Consider the following 20,006-nt stretch of genomic DNA (forward strand, 5'->3'; position numbering starts at 1 on the left):
TCTTCCCTCCCCTCCACAACCCCCCCAGCCCCAAGAAGCAGCCACCACCACTGTGTTTATGAATGAGGCATAGTCTGTGCTATATGTGGGGTCTTATGGTTTAATGCAATCATTTTTTCAGCTGATTTTTTGCCTCCATCCAAAATATGTTTCCATGGAAAGTGACCATAAGAGCCAGTTGTGCATGGCTGCACACATTCCAGTACTTTACAAAATGTACTTACTTGTACTTTTATTACGGTCATAGACCAGAATCTTTCCAAAACAAAAAAACTCTGAATAATGAGCTCTTTATTAACCCAAAGAATGTTTGAGATGCTTATGGATCATGAGTTTGATTTGTGGGGGGTTTTTTTGTGTGTGGGGGGGGGTGGCATGTAGAAAGCACTGTCTACTTAATTTTGTTAAAAATGAAAGCATGTGGCAGCTGAGAGTTAAAATTATATTAACAGCATTTTAAGTTAGTTAGTGCTATTCTGCCTTTTAAAAGAGGGCTGGATTATATTATTTTTAAAAATGGTATTACTGCTGAAACCCTTGTTTTGAGAATTTCCCTTTAAAATCAGCAATATTTTAATATCGGTGGTTAGCTTCCAGACTAAGTTAGCCATGATGGAGCACCATTGAAATCAATGAGGCAAGTTAGTTATGACTCATTTTAAGTCTCATTAATTTTAATGGAATTTAGTCATGAACCTTAGTCTGGATGCTACCCAACAGAATTATTAGCTTTAATACTTAAATCTGACATATAACTAACTTAAAATAAATGAAAGTCTGTGATGAGAAACAGCATTTCTGAATGGAAAGCTGACATCCTTACAGTAGAAGTTGAATTTCTGACATAATGTTTGTATTCATTCTTTGCAGAGCATTTGAACTCTGCAGTTGAAGGTATATAAAATACAGCTGTTTTGATAAAATGTAGGTCCTGGGTTGGTCCATTAGGACAAAATTAATAGGAACAGTCAGTGTTAGCCAGTAAGATACACTGACAGAAACCAGAATCTTGAGGATTTACTGATGTTCAGAAAGGGCCTTCCATAGTACTGTGAAAGATACAGAAAGTGGAAGCATGCACAATTCTTTCAAAGAAGAGTTAAAGCTCAGTGTTACTGCAACAACTATCCTCCCTCAGTATCAAGGTACTTTCTTGTATCCTAAGCAGCTCTTTCTACACTTCACTAATCTTTATAATTGGCTTGTCTTTTACTGCCATTAATTATATGATGTAGTAGCCCATTAATAATTATGCGAGTGACACACCTCAGCATTTTCGACTTTAATTATAGATACTGCACTTTTATGATTCACCAAAATGGCTGGTAAAACTATACACACACACACACACACACACATATATATTGCACACATATATTTATGTATATTTACTTTGATGTCTTACAGCATCCTTACCCTTCAGAAGAACAGAAAAAGCAGTTGGCACAAGACACAGGGCTCACAATACTTCAAGTGAACAATTGGTAAGTAATTTTACTTTGTTGTTTTATACATAAGCAGTATTCCAGCCTCTGGCAGCCTGCAGCTAATGATTTGCATTGTGATGATGCACCCTTCAGTAACCAACTTTCTTCGCTAGTTTATGGATGCAAAACCAGTATTGCCTAGAGAATGTTTTCAGCTATGGGAACTAGTTATTGTACTGCTGCAGAATTATGGATATTTGCTTTCTCATAGCCTTGTAAATATCTAAATTTCAGCACATAAGTACTTGTGTGGTGCTTGAGTAGAATGGATCTGTTTTAGGCTTTTTAAGAAACCAATTGCTCAACAGTGAGGGAATTGCTAATAAATTGACCATTATTATAGTTCTTTTATCGTCATTATTTCAGTCCAGCTTCATTTGTATTAAATTGTTATTCACAGCCACTGCAATCCAGCCCAGAGGGTGCTTAAACTGCATTAAAGTCAGTGGACAGAAGTTAAGCAGCCTGAGGACAGGATTGCAACCCTGGTTGACGAAACTGGTTCTAAAATTGCTTTGCAGCATTTGTTTAAAAAGGAAAAACAAAAGAAAAAAATGCCAGAAATTTTGTTTGTGGAAGAAACAAAAATAAATTTTTTAAAAAAATTTAAGCTCTAGCCTAATTCTGATGACAGGGAGGAATTAGATGGGGGGGAGGAATCACCATCAGATTTAAAAAAAAGAGATTTACTGTATTCCATTTGTTGTTGCACTGAAGTGTAGATTTTGTGTAGTAGATCAGAACAGCGTTTACATCTAAAGTGTATTGAAATGTAATGTGGGGTAAAATTAAGTGTGTCTAATTAATTGTCCTAATATTTTTACATTAGTGTTTACGATGTGGAAACCTTATGCTCTTTGAAGTAATATCCAGAAAATAACCAAAGCAATCTCAAAGCCCAAGGTGGGGAGGGGAGGGGATAGAAGAGAAAAGAGAAATGGAAGAGGGCCAGTCTCCAGACAAAAGTATTTCTTTTTTTAAAACATCCATAAGTGTCAGAGATTAATATGGCTGAGGCTTTGATTACATGGCCTAATCCATTTTAGTGAATAAATTTGGTTTTGATGCCTATTGCACCTGCATTAACCAACCTTTCTCAGCTAGAATGACTAGGGGCCTATGGGAGAGGTTTCAGATATATTAAACCCTATTACAGAAAATGTAATTTCTGTCAATATAATCCCATGTATTCTTCAATTTAGTGCTTTGGAGATAACAAGCTACTTACAATATATTTGCCTTCAGAGGATTAATTCACAAAGTGCACTATCTGTGAGACACAGCCAGACTCGCATAATCATAGCTTGTAAGGGTTATCAATTTCTGTGACCTTACAGCAGACATGGGAGATCAATTTGTTGTAGCCTTTTAAATACATTGAATAATGAAAAACACAGAATGTGTTGTATGTTGAATTGCACTTTCAGACATTTATTTTTGAATACCATATTTAAAGCCTGTTCTCAAATAATAAAAATATTACATATTAATCAGAAAAAATAGGGATGTCAGAATACAAAAGCTCACTTGATGCAGATTTATTATTGTAACTTGCCTGGCTTGTGTCTGTCTCTGTCTTGGTCTGTTCTTAAGACTGGTATGTACTTTTCCAAATATGCAGTGCTGTTTACCATAAGGTAATATGCAGGGAAATAGTGCTTGCAGAGGAATTGAAATATAAGTGTATGTATGTAGCTGAGATTGAGTTGCTGTACACCTAGCAAAAAACCAGAGCATGATCCAGAAAAGGTTAAGCTACTTTAATCTCCCACTTACTTTAATGGGAAAGCTGATCAGATGTTTACATTTTGTGTGTGTGTGAAATCAGTGGAACTTAAAATTTCTTAACTTAGGCTGGATGATGACCATAGTGTGCAAAAGTAGTTATGGGAAGAATTATTTGGGAATCTTTAAACAATAGGTTGGATCTAGAGGAATGCAAGTGGAAGGAAGCTAATGGAAAGGGAATTTTCTTTCCCTCTGTAGCCACTTTTGGTCTGGTCAGAAATTAAAAAACAAAACAAAAACAAAACCCTCTGGAAAACTTGGTGAAGATATGTTGGGATAATTAGTGGCAATCAGATGTTTCTTAATTTAAAAATAAATAAATGCCGGACTGAAAAAAAATCTAGGTTTTCAAATTTTGCCCCTCATGATTTGGTTGCTGTCTTAGGAAATGTTCACCATTTCTCAGACATTATAATGGAAGGAGATAATGATTAGGAAATAACTGAGGGCAGCTAGGCATTTCTTAATGAAAAAAAGTGGAGAATTTCAAAACCCAAGGTCCAAAGTTTATTTCCAAGATTAAAGCTACCAATTCCTTAGTGGCAGGGGCAACACAGTGGAACAAGACTTTCACATAAATGGAGCATTGGGCTGGACATGATGCTAGGTGTGGACCTAAGGTACTGCCATGCAGGGGAATTTGAAATGTTCAAAAAACCTATTTGGGGGCACACACAGCCAGTTTTTTATTCATTTCATCCATACCGGCAACGGTTGGTGTCGTCGAAAGCACACTTCCAAGTAACTTGTGCCAAAATTAGACACTGGGGTAGAGAGGATGTTGGCCACGCAGGTGACAGTCCTTCTCCAGTTGTGTGAATGTTTGATCTGGGGTGACTCAAAGCTTATTTTGGTCTTCATGCCCCAAGTTTCTTCTTCATACAATATCTTCTCAAAAAAATACAGCCATTTTTTAAAAGCCAAACCATGGGGTGTGGTGTGTGGAAACCTAGGGTTTCATATTCAGTTTACATTTTTTCATTAAGTAACACTTGGTTGCCACCAATTTCACCCCAAGTATCACCTTCCATAGAAACCTCCATAGAAAGTACAGCAGCCATTTCCCAAGTTGACGGATAAGCAGTGGGATATAAAATTTTGAAACCTAGAGTTTTGAATTTGGTGCACTTTATTCATTAAGCAACACCTGGTTGCCACTAATTCCCCCCAAATGTCTTCACGTTTCAGATTTTTCAGAAATCTGACTAGTGCCTCCAGAAAAACCACTCTTGAGTGTCAGGGGACCTTCGGAAGAAGGATGGCATATGACATAGGAGGTCCTCAGGAGGAGGGAGAAATATAACAAAATCAGGCAGAGGTGCTTTGTGCAAGTGGGAGCTCTGCTTCTGCAAGGTGCCTCTGTTCAATTTGAGCAGGTACTTCTTTTCCCCTGCAGGAGCCCACCCCCATACCACATGCCACCCTGTCCCCAAGGGTTCCAAAGCCCTTAGGATCAGCTTTTGGGGCTGCGGTGGGGAGAAGGGGGCAAGATAGTCCTCTTACACTTGCTTCCTTTCCTTCCACTCATGTTTCTTTCGACTGAAGCCTATGCTGCTGCTGTTTTACAGAACAAACTGAAAGAAGGAAGGTAGGTAAACAGCCACCAGCACTGTTCCACAAATGCTACCTCAGGAGCCTGTGTGAGAGTTCCTGCAGTGCTGTAACATCAGTCCCTCTAATTGGTCCAGAGAGGCCCAGACCACTTCCAGCTTTGAGGCCTCTAGCCATAATAAAAATTAAAAACGACGACACACAAAAACAAGTTTCAAAACTAATCAAATGCCAAACAATGTAAAAGTATCTCAATCAGAGGCCCCCTTTTGACCTTGAGGCTCAAGCCAAATGACCCCTCCTGCCCCCATTTACAGCAGTTCTCATAAAAAAGCTTGTGCACATTGTGTCACTTTTCTCATGCAGCACTCCAGCATTAGGTCAGAAGCTGCGCTTCCACAAGCACAATATACCTGTTACATGTGGCCTGCATGGTTGATTTTTGTGGTCTATGGTCAGCAGTGGCTCAAGGCATTTGCCCACTTGAGGTGAGCCATGGAGCAATGCCTGCTGACCCCACCCCACCCCATGCCATGCCAGCCCTTCTCTCTAGGCCAGAATCTGCAGACATCGCCCTTCTTCATTTCTTCCCCCTCTTTCCTTACCCCCTGGGCTGGAGCCCTGAGATAGGGATGTGTGAACCATGCATGCACAGAGGCCCAAAATGGGCCACAGACCAGCCCATGCTGTCATTTGGGAGGCAGGCGGGGAGGTAGAAGGAGCCCCTGCAGTCACTGCCACCCCAATCCTGTCATGCAGCGGCGCTTTTTTTCAAGGTAAAAGATGGGACTCCCCCCCACCCCGCACACACGCCTCAGCCCTTTGCTTGTAAAGGGGAATCCTTCCCGGATTCCCCTTAACAAGTATGGCCATCGAGCCCTCAAGCTGGCTCAACAACAGGACTGGGCCTGGGCTTGTTTGAGCCCGAGCCGATCTGCCCAGGGTCGCTCGAATGTGGTCCGGATTTGAGCCGAACCAGGCTATCCAGTTCCATGCACATCCCTACCCTGAGATGCACCCCTCTTCTCTCCTTTCTCACTGGCCTTCTCCTCCTAGGAAGCATTCTGCTTGCTTGCCTGCCTGCCTGCCCGTCGCCATGCTTACTGTAACAATATGCATTCAGCTGTTTCACCTGTTCAAGTGTCACTCAGCCATCTCTCCGTTGCTTGCAGTCGCTTGTCTCCCCAGCACTGCACTTCTCCACTTTGTCTCTTCCATTCAAGCATTCCACAGAAGCACTGAGGAAATCAACATTAAAGCATATACAGTTTTATATGCAACATGAAAGTGCTATACAATCTTTAAAATATCATTGTCCACAACCCTTAGATGGAGATCCTATCATTGTTTTATGAAATGATGGGCTGCAGTGTTGACTTGCCCAAAGCCATGCCCTGAAGTTGGACTCAAACTTTACTTGCTTCTGGTCTAGGAATGAAGATTGAGGAATGCAGCCATTGTGACCAAATTTGGCTTTATAAATGATGCCACCTGCTCTCTAGAGAAGTGCAGAGAATTGTGACCAGGCTATGCTATATTGATGCAACATACCTCACTGGGCAGGCAACTGAATATATGAAATATTAAGCTGCCTTATATGGAGTCCAACCAAGCTCGGTATTGTCTCCACTGACGCTGCAGAGCTGCAATTGGGGCTGTACTTGGGAATACCAGGGATTGAACCTGAACCTACTATGCGCTCTACCACTGACCCTCCACAGTTAAGCCCTGTCAGACCTCAGCATACTTGGGATCTGAATCTCTGAGGCTATGTTTCAGCCACTGGTGCTCCTTCCTTCCTGCATGGAAGCCTTTGCTTCTTTCTCTGCTGCCATCCACTGTTGAATAGCCTTTGCTTTTTGTATATGAGTTTTAAGCATGCTTGGGATTTTCTGGGGCGAGGCAGCTACCTGCAGTGATGTGGGGAGAGGAGGAGATCTCAGCACGCAGGTTTATGGCCCACTTTCTAGGGTCCTGATCCAGTCTCTGTCCACTACACTATTCTGGATCAGCTTTGACTGCACTTCTGTAAAGCCCTTGGACGTGACTGAAATAACTGAATTCAGTGAAAAGTATTGTGTGTTTGGCTAGCACCTGCGCAAATGACATGTTCTGAAATGTGGAAGACATGCAGGCAAATATCTCTTAGCTATTCTGTAAGTGTATGTTATGTTTCTTAATGTGTTTGCTGTGAGGGGAAGCTAGCCTATCATTCATGGTTTACTTTTACTTTTTATGCAACTGACTCATAAGTCATTCAGCCACAATTTTGAGAAAATTTTGTCTTCATTTTCAGAGCTTTCAAAACCTGTTAACACACATGTACATTTTTGTATTAATGATGAATCATTGTAAATCACTGTTGCAGAGATGAAATGAAATGCTGAAGGGCAGCCTGGGTGGATATCAGTCATGAATTATTGGCAGCAACACAGCATGTGGGAATTCATGACATGTGCATGAGAAACACAAGCTTGTGTCTTGGTAGTGTGGTACTTGAAAGGAACTGGGAATGCTGGATTCTATGGCTCTTCTGTAAGGAGGAGGGTTTTTCAAAATGCTTCTTGAAAATGCATGCATCATTTCTTGTGCCATACTTTGGATGTCTGTAACACCAATGTTACTTGAGTACTTTCATTTGAGAATGTCCTTGCTGTTTTTGTCAACTGACCTGTAAACTGCATTGGTTTTCCTCAAGGCTTCTAAACTCAAAGTGCGGAACATTGCAATCAATTTTAAACAGCAGTGCACTGGGATATTTTAATATACAACAAAAATAAATATGGATAGATATGTGTTCAAGGAGATGTGTAAAAGGATAAAAATTCTAACAGTAAATCCTGAAAATAATAAAATAACAATCTTAGTACAAAATGCCATTATGCCCTGGTTTCATGCCAAAACATATTTGCCAGTCGAATATGCTATCTTTCCCTTCCTCTGAAAAATTTGGTACTAACTGGAGAGGTGTGGACCCATCATAGTCCCTGTACTTATGGTAGCCTTTAATTATTAATCAACATCTTAAGAATTCCTAATAGACTTTAGATTCTGAGCTCAGCTTTTAGAAGCCTAGTTGGTGTGGCCCATGGTCTTGTGCCACCTGAGATGGTGTCTTGGCCCATGGCTCTGGTGGAGGCCGGCCCCTTTTCAAAATGGATCCTTTCAAGCTTTGAAAGTCTGTGGAGGATGGGGAGTAGGGGAGGTTGCTAGCAGCTGCCTCCTTTGCTCCTTGTGCTTCTTGCAAGCTTTGCAAGGAGTGTGAAGAGAGGGGCTTCTTGCAAAGTCTGCACAGGTCAAATTGCTCTTGAATAGCTTCTCCGATTGCATTGCCAGCAAGGGGGCATCTTGATGTCCTGGTGGTGTCCCAATAATCTGCTGCTGCCGCCTGAGGCAGCCAGCATGAAAAGCCTACCTCTGAACCTAAATGGAAAGATGGTTCTTCATATCTTTAACCCCATATCATAAAGCACTGTGCTACTGAGAACCAATTTGATGCAGTGGCTCAGGCCCATTGAGCTTGTCCATAGGAAAGCCACAGTCCAATGCCTGCTTATCTGTGAAGTTTGCTGAGTGACCATGGGCAAGTTTCAGTAGCCCTCATGTTCCATCCATGCATAGAGAAAACGCTTGAAAGGAGAGTTGAGGTTCTGCCTGCTTGCCTCACCCCTGTGTTTTGTGTGGTGTTTTACCTGGTCTAGGCACCTAGATTGGGGAGGCACCCTGATTGCCTGATGGTAGGCACCTGATTGGGGAGGGGGATGGTGGCCACCAGGAGCTGGCATTTGGGTGGAGCTCTCATGATCCTTTTGTACTTTAAAAGTGTCTACCGCACATACCCTAGTCTAGGTACACCACCTAGAGATTTATATATGAGGCTGTATGTGTGAGTGTGTATTAGGGTAGAACCCCACTTCTCTTTCACTTCCAAAACACAAATGTGACCCCAGACTGGCCTACATGTCATTTGGGCCCCATAGGCTTTGTTTAATGATAAATTAAAATGTAATCAAATGGTCCCAGTTTGGTTCAATTCTCCATTAATTTCAAAATTAATACACACCCCTAACAATGATATGAGCCATTGGGATTCCCTAGCACATACAGTCTATCCTCTCACCTTAAGCTGAATGAAGATGTGATTACTCTCCATGTGTTCACATGGACAAAATGTGAAAAGAGGGCTTCTCTCTCAGCCTAACCCTACCTCTCAGGATTTTTGTGAGATTAAAATGGCAGTTTGAGTTCTTCAGTGAAAGAGCAAGCTACATGTATAAGAGATAATGGAAGTTGCTGTGGAAGGATCTGTTTGGAGATCATAGCCGTAGGGCATATACCTCGAGTAATCTAAAATGGAATACTTCTACTTAACTGCGTATTGTAATTAAATCTGATAAGTCTGAGCAGCTTTAGTGGAAACGTTCAAGTGTAAGTACCTTATGGACCATGTCATACTCCATCCCAACCACCACCAAGTGATTTGCAGCCCTATTCTCAATGTGTTACTCAAAGGTAAATCCCATTTAGCTCAGTGAGACTTACTTACTGGTAAATGTGCTTAGGACTGCAGTGTTAAGCCACTAATAGACCCAATCCTAGACTTGATGCTTCAGCAAATAATGGCTTGAGTTCAAGCACAATGAGGTTAGGCAGTGGAAGGTGGTACACTAGCACTGAAATGAGCCAATGTGATGGAGTGCCTGCTTGTAGGGCTTGTGTCTGGGAAATCTGGCTGCTTCCACCCCCCACTCCCTCAGCACTGAAGCTCACTGCATGGCCTTGGGCAAACCACCATCTCTCAGTTACATGTGTCTTCCAAAGTTGTTGCAAAGCTAAAATGCTACTTTGTATTTCTTGGATGAAATATAGGAGACAAATTTAATGAATGAATGCCAGTGACTTAAACAATGGCAATACTACAATTCAATCTTCATTAATGCCATAGAAAAGCACATTTATTAAGGAACTAGTATTTTTAAGCCCGTTATGATAACGGGCGCTAGCTTTCTATCCCGTCTTTTCTGTCTCTCTCTCTCTCTTTCTGTCTCTTTTTCCCCCCTTGTCCCCTCTCTCTTTTTGTTTTGTGTTTTTGTTGTTGTCTCCGTTTTTGTTCTTCCTTATTTTGCTTTTACTTTTTTTGCGGGGGGGTTGTGGATGAATAACAGCCAAAATGGCCCATGAGAAGGTGGCCGCCCCCGCCTATTGCCCTCCCGCGCACCCAGCTGCCGGAGCCCACCTTACCCGCTCCAGCTCGAAGGAGAAGAGAGGAACTCGGGAACAGAGCTACTCTCTGTGTTAAGCTGCTGCCCATACTGTCGCAATGGACGCAATAGGCGTCCTTTGCGTACATAGCAGCAGTTTGAGCAGTGACTTAGCACAGAGAGGAGCTCTGCTCGTGAGCTCCTCTCTTTTCCCTCGGGCTGGAGCGGTTAAGGTGGTCTTCGGCAGCTGGGTGGGCGGGAGGGCGATAGGCGGGGGCGGCGACCTTCTCATGGGCCATTTTGGCCCTTAATCTTTTTGGGGGGGAGCGGCGAAGGTGATTTTGGGCAGCTGGGAGGGCGGGTGAGCAGGCGGGGGCGACGGCTGTGAGCGGGCGGGGGCCTCGTTGGCGGCTTCGCCGCCACCTCGCCCAGCTTCCCTGTCCCCCGTCTCGGTCTTCCCCCGCCGCCATTGCCCTCGCCTTTTTCAGGGCGGCCGCTTCTGGTTGCCTCGGCCTCCTCTCGCCGTGCCGCAGCTCATGGCCGAGGCGGCGGCTCCGCCGCCGCCTCGGCCACTTTCCCCCGCCGCCACACACCGGCTAATGGCCGCCCATGGCTGTGGGACACTGGTGTCTGAGGTCCTGTGTCCCTTGGGCTCTTCTGGGCCTGCGCTTCGCGCAGGCCCAGAACATCCCAGGGAGGCAGGGACGCAGATCCCCAACATTCCAAAGCCACGGCCACTCACTTAGCCTTTTATTATATAGGATGATACTAGTTCTATGATGTCTGTCACATATTTTGTTGCTGTAGCAAAATTCGGTAATATACTGAACATAAACTGAATATAGTTGTGTATAACCACCCATCCTCCATTTCATGCATGACAGCATGAACAATCATGCATTTCCATTATTTCATGTTATGTGCTTGAGCATAGAAGAGGTCCTGACAGGGTAGAGCTAAATAATGGTTCCATTGTCATGTGACAAAAACCTCTGTGACTGAAAGATCCAGAAAAATTGATGCAATTGCTTATTATTGGATGGAAAGCTTGTTTAGGGCAAAAACTGAACAATCTGTAGCTTCCTGGTGAAGCTAAATCTTTTTTCCCCCCTATTAAGACAATGCTAAAAAAATTGCTGCTTTTGCTTCAAGAAAGCAAAACAATTATTTAATTCACTCTCAGCAAAATATATTAGATGTCTGGATATGTGAATACTGAAGGAAATAATCCAGAAATGTTATCTTAGTGAACTAGGCATATTTTTTATTTCTGAGTAATGGAGGTATATAAACCTGCTTGAGCTTATTTCATATATTTGGGCTATAATATAATTGGGCTATAATTTACTTTAAGGTAAACTTCTTTGAATTCAGTTGAGTTACTTCCAAGTAAAAATGCATGGGGTTCAGCTTTCAGAATGTGCATATATACACATATTTAGACCTAAACAAATTGAAGGGATAGATAAGGTCTTGGTTAATATAGATATTTCAAATTTTTAGTGGCATCAGGCTATACTGTCATTATTTCTTAGTTTTCCACAACACCTACTCTCCATGACATCACTTGATTTGGCCATATCTGCTTCCATTCTTAATTAATTGCTCCCTGCTTCCTTGCACAGTGACTTGGTCCTTATGTCTAAGGAAGCCACCCTAAGATTCTTTGTTGCAAGAGGTCTGAAAATTGATCTTCCTTGTCCTATCTGTGTTAATCTGGCATAAGGCTGGACTCTTTCTGGTATGATGGTTTGGCAGTGCTGGCTGTATACATAAGCAAGGGTGCCTTTTCATTTTCTGCAAAGAGAAGTCATCACTCTCCATGCGTCCTTTTTACATGCTCGTCCATTAGAGAGGTGGTTATAGAGACTGTTTTTCTAGACTAGAAGAATATGGTCACTGTGAATCAGCAAAGGACTGTCTGGGGAGCAAGATTAATTTTTATTTATTTAAAAGAAATGAAGAAAGGAACATGCACTCTCTTTCAACCATTTACCAATATTGATCCTCTTTCAGGAATGGAAAAGGAAGGGCAAGTGACAAGGAAACAAAAGTCATAATTGTGCCTAGAAATAATATCAGTCTTTTTCTCACTAGTTTGAATTGGGCATTCAAGGTACTAACATTTGCCCTATGTGTACACACAATTCCCTCATCTTTAAATGTTTTAGGTTACAAAGAATTTGGGACTTTGGGTAGTGAGGAGGTGGTCGCAAAATAAGTGAGATATCTTAGAATCCAGATTACTGCCACATGAGTTACTGTGTACTCACAAACATTTAAAAATTGTGAGAAGTGGATTCCTGGGTGAACAGTGAATGTTGGAATCATGGTAAAGTCAGTGTTGTCTGATTGTAGCTGACTACACATCCACAGAACATTATGAGCACATGGTGGAACACTCAATTTGTAACCATGGGCCTCCATGGTTAATTCCCAGAAAACAGTGCAGCAATCACCCAAACATATCTTCTGAAAATTCCCTGTTAGGAGTAGAAGGTATAAAATGGTGCCCTTGACTCCAAATCCCTCCAGGAGGGTTTTCAGACAGCAGTAAACTCAACTTTACCATGAGTTTACTGCAAGGCTTTATTGCAAGTTTGAAATTGTCCAAAAAACCTGATGCAAAAAGTGGATTAAAAAAAAACAAAAAAAACAAAACCCTGGATATAAACTGGGCTGCACTCCAATCACAATGAGAAACCCAAATTGTGTGTGAAGTGCTCCCCTATAGCTCACAGGGACTTTGGGGTAAATCTGGCTGATATGTGAATGCACACCTCCATTCTGGAGGAAATGCGAGCTAAAAGCCCTGTGTGAGAGACACCCTGATAGCAGAAGATGAGCAGAACCAAATGCCGCTGAAAGACTTTGAAGAACCTCCTTCAGTCTATTGTGCACAAAAGAGCAGAGCTTGTCTTGTAATAGCAAGCATAACTTGTCCCCTTAGCTAAGTGGACTCCGCCCTAGTTGCATATGAATGGGAGACTAGAAGTGTGAGCACTAAGATATTCCCCTCAAGAGATGGAGCCTCTTTGGCAAGAGCAGAAGGTTCCAAGTTCCCTCCCTGGCATCTCCAAGATAGGGCTGAGAGAATTTCCTGCCTGCAACCTTGGAGAAGCCACTGCCAGTCTGTGAATACGTTACTGAGCTAGATACAGAGGTGTATCTAGGGAAAATAGCACCTAGGGCAAGCACTGAAATTGTGCCCCCTGTCCAAACATCTGACACCCATCTTTCAGATAACTTTACCATAATATCAGCTCAAAAATACAAGTCAAGCTCATTAATCTTTTAATATTTTAAAAACTATTTAGCAGTGGACGTAGCCAGACCAAAAAATGCTGGAAAATGACAACTTTCAGTATTCTGGGGCTCATGAAGTACCCAAATACTACGTGGAGGTGTACTTGGAAAAATAAACAGAAGTGCCTGTCTAATTCTCTACTATGCATTGTAGCATCACTATTACATAAGTTTTAAAAATAAATGGAGAATTTAACTTTTCCCAGATACTCTGAAAATAATTAAAAGATATGCAGAGGAAACTGTGTCACTGCTTGGAATATATTCTAGTCTTTCAGAAAGACAGTTAAAATGAGAGAAAGAGAGCAAGAAACTCCCAGTGGGTCTTAATACTAAGGATTTCACACTGATTCAAAGATAAACTCACCATTAATAGCCATATTAGCAAGACATCACATTTAACTCACTTATCACAAGAAGCAAAGTAAGAACAAATAAATACAATCCTAGCTCATAAGCTTCAGCTCAGTATTCACAAACCCTGATTCTCTGTACATAGTGCCAAACTGAATATGTATACAGTGACTTATATTAATTTTTTTTTTTAAAAAAATTACCTGTAGCCCCTTCAGGGGGCTTCCTAAAGGGTGTAGGGGGGGGTGGGGTGTCTGCAAATGTTCTGCCTCCCCCTGTTGGCCTCTAGGGCCTCACAGTGATCATTTGAGCATGTGTGGTGGCCTTTTAAAATAATAATAATATTTTTTAAAATGGCCGCTGAAAACAAAATGACCACCGCGCATGCTCAAATGGCCTATGTGAGGACTGGCATGGCCGAGGGCATGGTGGCGCCTGGGGCACGTGCCCTGCCTGCCCTACCCCAGATACGCCCCTGGCTAGATAGACCGATGGTCTGACTCAGTATATGGCAGCTTCCTATGTTCCAAGGTGATATCTGTAGTGAATGCTAATCTGAGCTAAAAGTCTAGGAAATTGGTTTCTTCCAAGAATGCTTAGAATTGTAGTAGTAGGTAGTAGTAATTAATCCACTACTACATACCTGGCTATCTTAGCCAAGGATCATACATTAGAAATCGACCTAAAATTTTACAGCTCAATTGGGATCATGCATTTTTTGTTAGAAGTTGAATCACTGCTATTTACCGTTCTTCAAGGGACATTGGATACTAGTGAACCTAAATCAAGCTAGAGGATAAGTGTTGAGTATACAAGAGGGCATTCCGATCACTTCATGCATCTTATCCATATTTTCAGGTAACACCAACTAATACCGATCCAAGCAATTGTGAAAATGAAAGCACTGGACAACCCAACCTGATTTCTTTCACAACATTTCTGTGATGTTGGCTATCATCAGAATTAAGTTTGGCTTTACTATACTAAAAGTGATTTTACCCTTAAAAATCTAGAGGAAAATCCTTATCACACCCACTATGCTTTGCTATACTTTAAGCCTGATTTTCTTTTACACAAGTCTGGTTGATATTGCAATGGCTCTAGAAATTTCCCTTCTAATTTGAAGAAGATTGGTTTTAAATGTACTAGGCATGGCCAGGACCATAGAGGTAAATAAGAATTGAAGACAGTTACTTAGAAATGACTAATCTTCTTTTTAGACCACTCTTCTATCCTTTTTGTTATAGTTAAGCAGACATTATGAGTTGTGATATGAATCTATGTAATGAATACTTTTATGAGCAATTAAAGTTACAATAAATACAAGTACTTGACTGTAAATGTTAAAACCTTCCCAAATTATCCTCTCCAACTTGAGCAATCTAAAATCAATCAGAGATCGTCATGTTTCAAGGGTTGGTCTACTCCCCCCCCCCCCATGCTCAGGCATGATTCAGTAATTCCCTTGCATATGTTCTTTAAACATTTAGCTATGGATTGTTTTCCCAATATAGTAAAAAGAAATATGGTAAGGCACCTTAAGGGGGGGGGGGCGGCAAGAAAAGCAGATGGAGAAAATAATGCATGAAATAAAAGGCAATATGATGTTGTATCATATTGGTTCTGCCAAATAAAATTCAAAAGAAAACCCTTCAAGGAGAGCATTTTTCCCCAATAGGGAAGTAGATGATGAACAAATCAGGATGGATGTTTGAGGGTTAATCATTTTGATATTTAAAAATATTGGGCACAAAAACACCAGAAGAAAGCACTTGTGAACCCTAACCAATTCTCTAGCAGGGTTAAACACATGCCTGAAGTAAGTGGGACTTAGAAATGTTTAAATTTGGCTGGATCGCGCCCATTCAAAATATGTATGTTAAATTAGATTTTGTAAATGCACAATGTGCAGAAGTTTCAAACAGATTTCCACATTTATGTTTCCAGTAAGTCTTAGCTAATTGTTATGCCTTTCACCTTAAATGCCTAACTATGATGCTCATTTTACATCTGTGGTCTATTTTGCTGTTCTTAAATAGAAGCAATCAGGATAACATGCTAGGTAAAAACTATTTGTGGAGGTAGCTCTAAAAGAGAAATCAGTCAAAAGTTATTTAGGTTGCATATTGTTGTAGACAGTCCTGGATTGCTGCCAGATAACCAAATTATTATTAGGAAAGCTGAACAAATGGCTTGCAAGAAGAAGTGAATTTAGAACCATAATAACCATAATAACCATAAGTTATTATGAGCTGACAACTTCTGAAAGCTGTTTTGTGCATAACAATATTTTCTGTGAGAGGAGGTTTTCAGTGATCTTCCCTTCTCTCTGTAGCAACCTGTGCCTCCCACAACTATCTCACTGAGAGTTCCCCAACCCTTAAGGACTTCATTTCCGGAGGCACAGGCAGCTGCATAGGAAAGGGAAGATTGCTGAAAATCATCCCTTATGCAATGGAAAACCCTGACATATCCATGGAGGCTTAGTTGGGGAGTGTTGTAGTAGTAGTAAGCAGTAGTAGTAATGGACAGCATTGAGGTTAGTCATGACTAAGAATCACTGGAATCAATTAGCCATGTTAGTCATGACTGACTTTTAAGTCCCATTAATTTCAGTGGAACTTAGTCAGGACTGAGTATGGATATTGCTCAGTAATAATAACCATACCATGTGCAAATTGGATGCCTGAACATATATGCATTCTTCATCAGGGATTCTCAACGTTGGGTCTCCAGATGTTAATGGACTTCAACTCCCATAATTCCCAACCAAAGGCCACTAGGGCTGGGGATTATGGGAGTTGAAGTCCAAAAACATCTGGGAACCCAACACTGAGAAATCCCTGTTCTACACAAATAACAGCATACATGGTGTGCATATGTTCAAGACTATGGATATTAGAAGAGGATGCTTAGTGATTTGTGCTTGTGGGTGCCCATGTGTAGTACTTTCAAAATTCATTTGAAATGAATTAGAGAGGCAGAAAGGTGAGAATGAAATAAGCCATTGTGCGTTAGTATTACAGAACAATGAAAAACCCATAATGGCTAATTACTTCATAATCGTTACCAGCAGAAAGAAATGATAAGTTGCTGGATACATCTTGATATTCAAATGACACCACCACAAAATATGGACAAGTCAACAGAGGGTACTACTGGACTACTCTTAAACAAGCAGCATGAGGGCTCTTTAAGCTAGGCATAAAGTAATAAATAAAGGACCCAGTTGAATTCCCACCCCCCACCCCCACACAGAACTGGTCTACACAATTAAAGAGAGAGCCAGCGTGGTGTAGTGGTTAGAGTGCTGGACTAGGACCGGGGAGACCCAAGTTCAAATCCCCATTCAGCCATGATACTAGCTGGGTGACTCTGGGCCAGTCATTTCTCTCTCAGCCTAACCTACTTCACAGGGTTGTTGTGAGGAGAAACTTAAGTATGTAGTACACCGCTCTGGGCTCCTTGGAGGAAGAGCGGGATATAAAATGTAAAAATAAATTAAAAATAGTAATATGTCAATAGCACACTCATCATGGCCTCTTTAGTAGATATCCCTAGACCAATATTTGGATTACATGTAGCGGCATGGTTGGGATGATCTGTCCCTCTGTGTGAGAAAGGAATACACCAAGAGGGTGGTGTTTGGACATCCACAAAAGTATTTTTTTGAACTGACCCATTGTGATGGAAGAACCCTGGACGTAGCCACTGAGCTGTGTCAGTTTTCTTTTGAGTTAGCAATGAAGCTAATTTAATTTCCACTTACAAACAGAACATACTATTCAGTTATTATATTCAACATATATGCAATATGTGTACAGTGCACATGTACATATCTGTGCACATGTACAGTTATTCACACAATGTTCAGTGTACACAAAGTACAATTTCCATCTCTACTTTGTCTTTTTTTAGTGGGGCTGTGTTGAGATTTAGGTCTGTGCAAATTTTACCAAAACTGGAGTTCAGAGAGATTCCGAACCCAAACTTGGCCAGCCCAGTTCAGATCGGATTTCTCCAAACCTGTTCTCAAAAAAACGGGGCTTTCCAGAGCTCCAAATGGCAGCGCAAACTTGCTCTCTGCCCCCCGCCCCCAGCGATTGAGCTCATCTTCTGCCCTCCCTGCCTGCCTGCACAGGCATAAATCTAATTTTTAGAACAGTTTTAAAGTTGTTAGCCCATTTTTCATTCACAAGCAGCAGCTGCATGCCAATTTCTGGGTTTCTCTTGTGATTCTCTCGTGTTACATCATTTTCTCTTAGATTATCTGATGTTACCTCACTTCCCTTGTGACTCTCTGGTGTGAGATAACTTTTCTTCTGGGTTCCCAGTATCACGGTTACTTAAAAAAATAAACAAAAGTCCCAGCTTTGTCTGATTCCTACCCCGACTCTGACCCCGAACTGACTTTGCAGGGTTGGAGTAGATCGGGTCAGACCTGATCCCAACTTTTCCATTTGTGCACAGGCCTACTGAAGTCCACTTTTTAAATGAATTTGTGTCCAATCATTGTTTACAGAAAATTCACATTACACAGATTGGTAGGGTAGCATGGACCTGCACTCCACCCCCACTTTCTTTTATTCCATTAAGGTTACAGTGTATAAATGTGATCAAGGATAATAATAATACATGTGAATATAACGGGGGAGGGAGGGAGAGAGAAAAACTCCTTAAACACTTGCATATCTAGAGGCAGGACATAATCACAAGTTAAAAAAAATTACTTTCTATATCTTGGGTTTAGAAATAAAGAAATATGTGATATCCAGGCATCCTTTTAGCAAAACTAAAAAAAAAAAGGATGGCTGGATTTCACAGGAGGCTAGTGGTTTGGCATTTCTATGCAAGCCCAGGTTTTAGTCTATTCTTGTCAGATCTATCCTGTGCATGTTTATGTATCATTTGCCTTTCTGGCATATTGTGCTTACGCAGACCTGATCTCTACCTATTTTGTGTCAACAGTTATTGAGAGTGGTGTGTAGTGATTAACCATTGAGAATTGAAATGCCAACAAACTGAGAACTGTGCCCTTAGAGACCCTCTCTTTCGCTTACATCATAAACTTGCTTCAGGCTGAGCCTACATAAAAGAAACTGCATTTTTGAGTGGTTAAAAAGTCAGCCTGAAATATTAAAAATGGGGCAAATGTTGCCTCCTTGCTGGATAAAACAATTTTCTTTTTGCAGAAATGAAATTGAGCCAGAGGCAGGTAGGAAGGAAGTGCTTTTGTGGGTGCACATTTTGCCTGGTCATGTCTTATGTGAGCCAGTGTAAATTATGTATCCTTGAAAAAAATCTTATTTATTTAAAGATACATTTGGATGAGCCATTGGCTTTACTAAAAACAAGAACAAAAAAATAGCCACCAAAGATCATTCAGCTCTTAACTGAAATGTGTTCTTGCCTAAATGATGTGATACTTTAATATGCACTCTAACCATTACAGTAATGGTAAAACATTTGGAACCAGCCTTTTTTTTTTTTTTAAGCAGGTGTGCCAAAGTTCATGACCACATATCTATATTATTATTTCTCCTGGGTGTGCCTTCGAATGTGCGTCCCGGTGCCCAGCCTGATTGGCTGGGCGGCGGAAGCGCCTGATTGGCTGGTGCACCCAGGAGAATTGGCTGGCGGTGGGCCAGGCTGCTGCGGCTACGGTGGCAGCTGGTCCGGCCCGGCTGCGGAGGCGAGGTGGCAGGCCCAGCCGCAGAGGTGGCACTCGGCCCGGCAGCCTAGGCCTGTCCCCACCTGGAGACTGGGGCAGAAGGTGGGGGTGGGGGGAAAGGTAGCCGGCTCCAAAGAGGCCAGCCGCAGAGGCTGGCAAGCAGCGGCAGCGGGCCTGGTGGGCTGCGGAGGCGGCACTTGGTGCAGCGGGCCCGTCTACAAAGGCGGCACTTGGCCTGGGGGCGGGCCAGGCCGCGGAGGCATTGGGCCTGGCTGTGGAGGCAGCTCTCGGCCAGGTGGTGGCGGGACCGGCCGCTGAGGCCAGGTGCCCGTGGGAGGCTGGGGTGGGAGGGAACCGGGTGGCGGGACTTCCCTGTTAGCTGCCTGGGAGGAGGAGTGGTGGTGGGGCCCTTTATGGTCACCCGCCGCCCGGTAAGGAGAGTAAAAGGGGGAGGGGGAGGGAAAGGGAGTGGGGGGAGGGCAAGAGAGTGTGGGGCAGGGGGAGGGGGAGGGCAAGAGAGTGTGGGGCAGGGGGGAGGGCAGGAGGGGGGGAGGGGAGGGCAAGAGAGCATGGAGCAGGGGGAGGGGGAGGGCCAGAGGGAAGGGGGGGCAAGAGAGAGTAGGGAGGTGGGAGGTAAGAGAGTGGGGG

General features: G+C 42.4%; 1 protein-coding gene across 2 annotated transcripts in view; it reads left to right on the top strand.

Annotated features, from left to right (window-relative positions):
- MEIS1 (Meis homeobox 1) overlaps positions 1 to 20,006 on the top strand; it is a 206,849-nt gene that overhangs the window by 153,218 nt on the left and 33,625 nt on the right. For both annotated transcript variants that reach the window (XM_053284453.1, XM_053284454.1), the window contains exon 9: positions 1,408 to 1,484. In XM_053284453.1, the coding sequence (XP_053140428.1) occupies positions 1,408 to 1,484 (77 nt within the window). The remainder of the gene's footprint in view (positions 1 to 1,407; positions 1,485 to 20,006) is intronic.

This window comes from Hemicordylus capensis, chromosome 1 (genome assembly GCF_027244095.1).
Source record: "Hemicordylus capensis ecotype Gifberg chromosome 1, rHemCap1.1.pri, whole genome shotgun sequence".
Lineage (NCBI taxonomy): Eukaryota > Metazoa > Chordata > Lepidosauria > Squamata > Cordylidae > Hemicordylus > Hemicordylus capensis.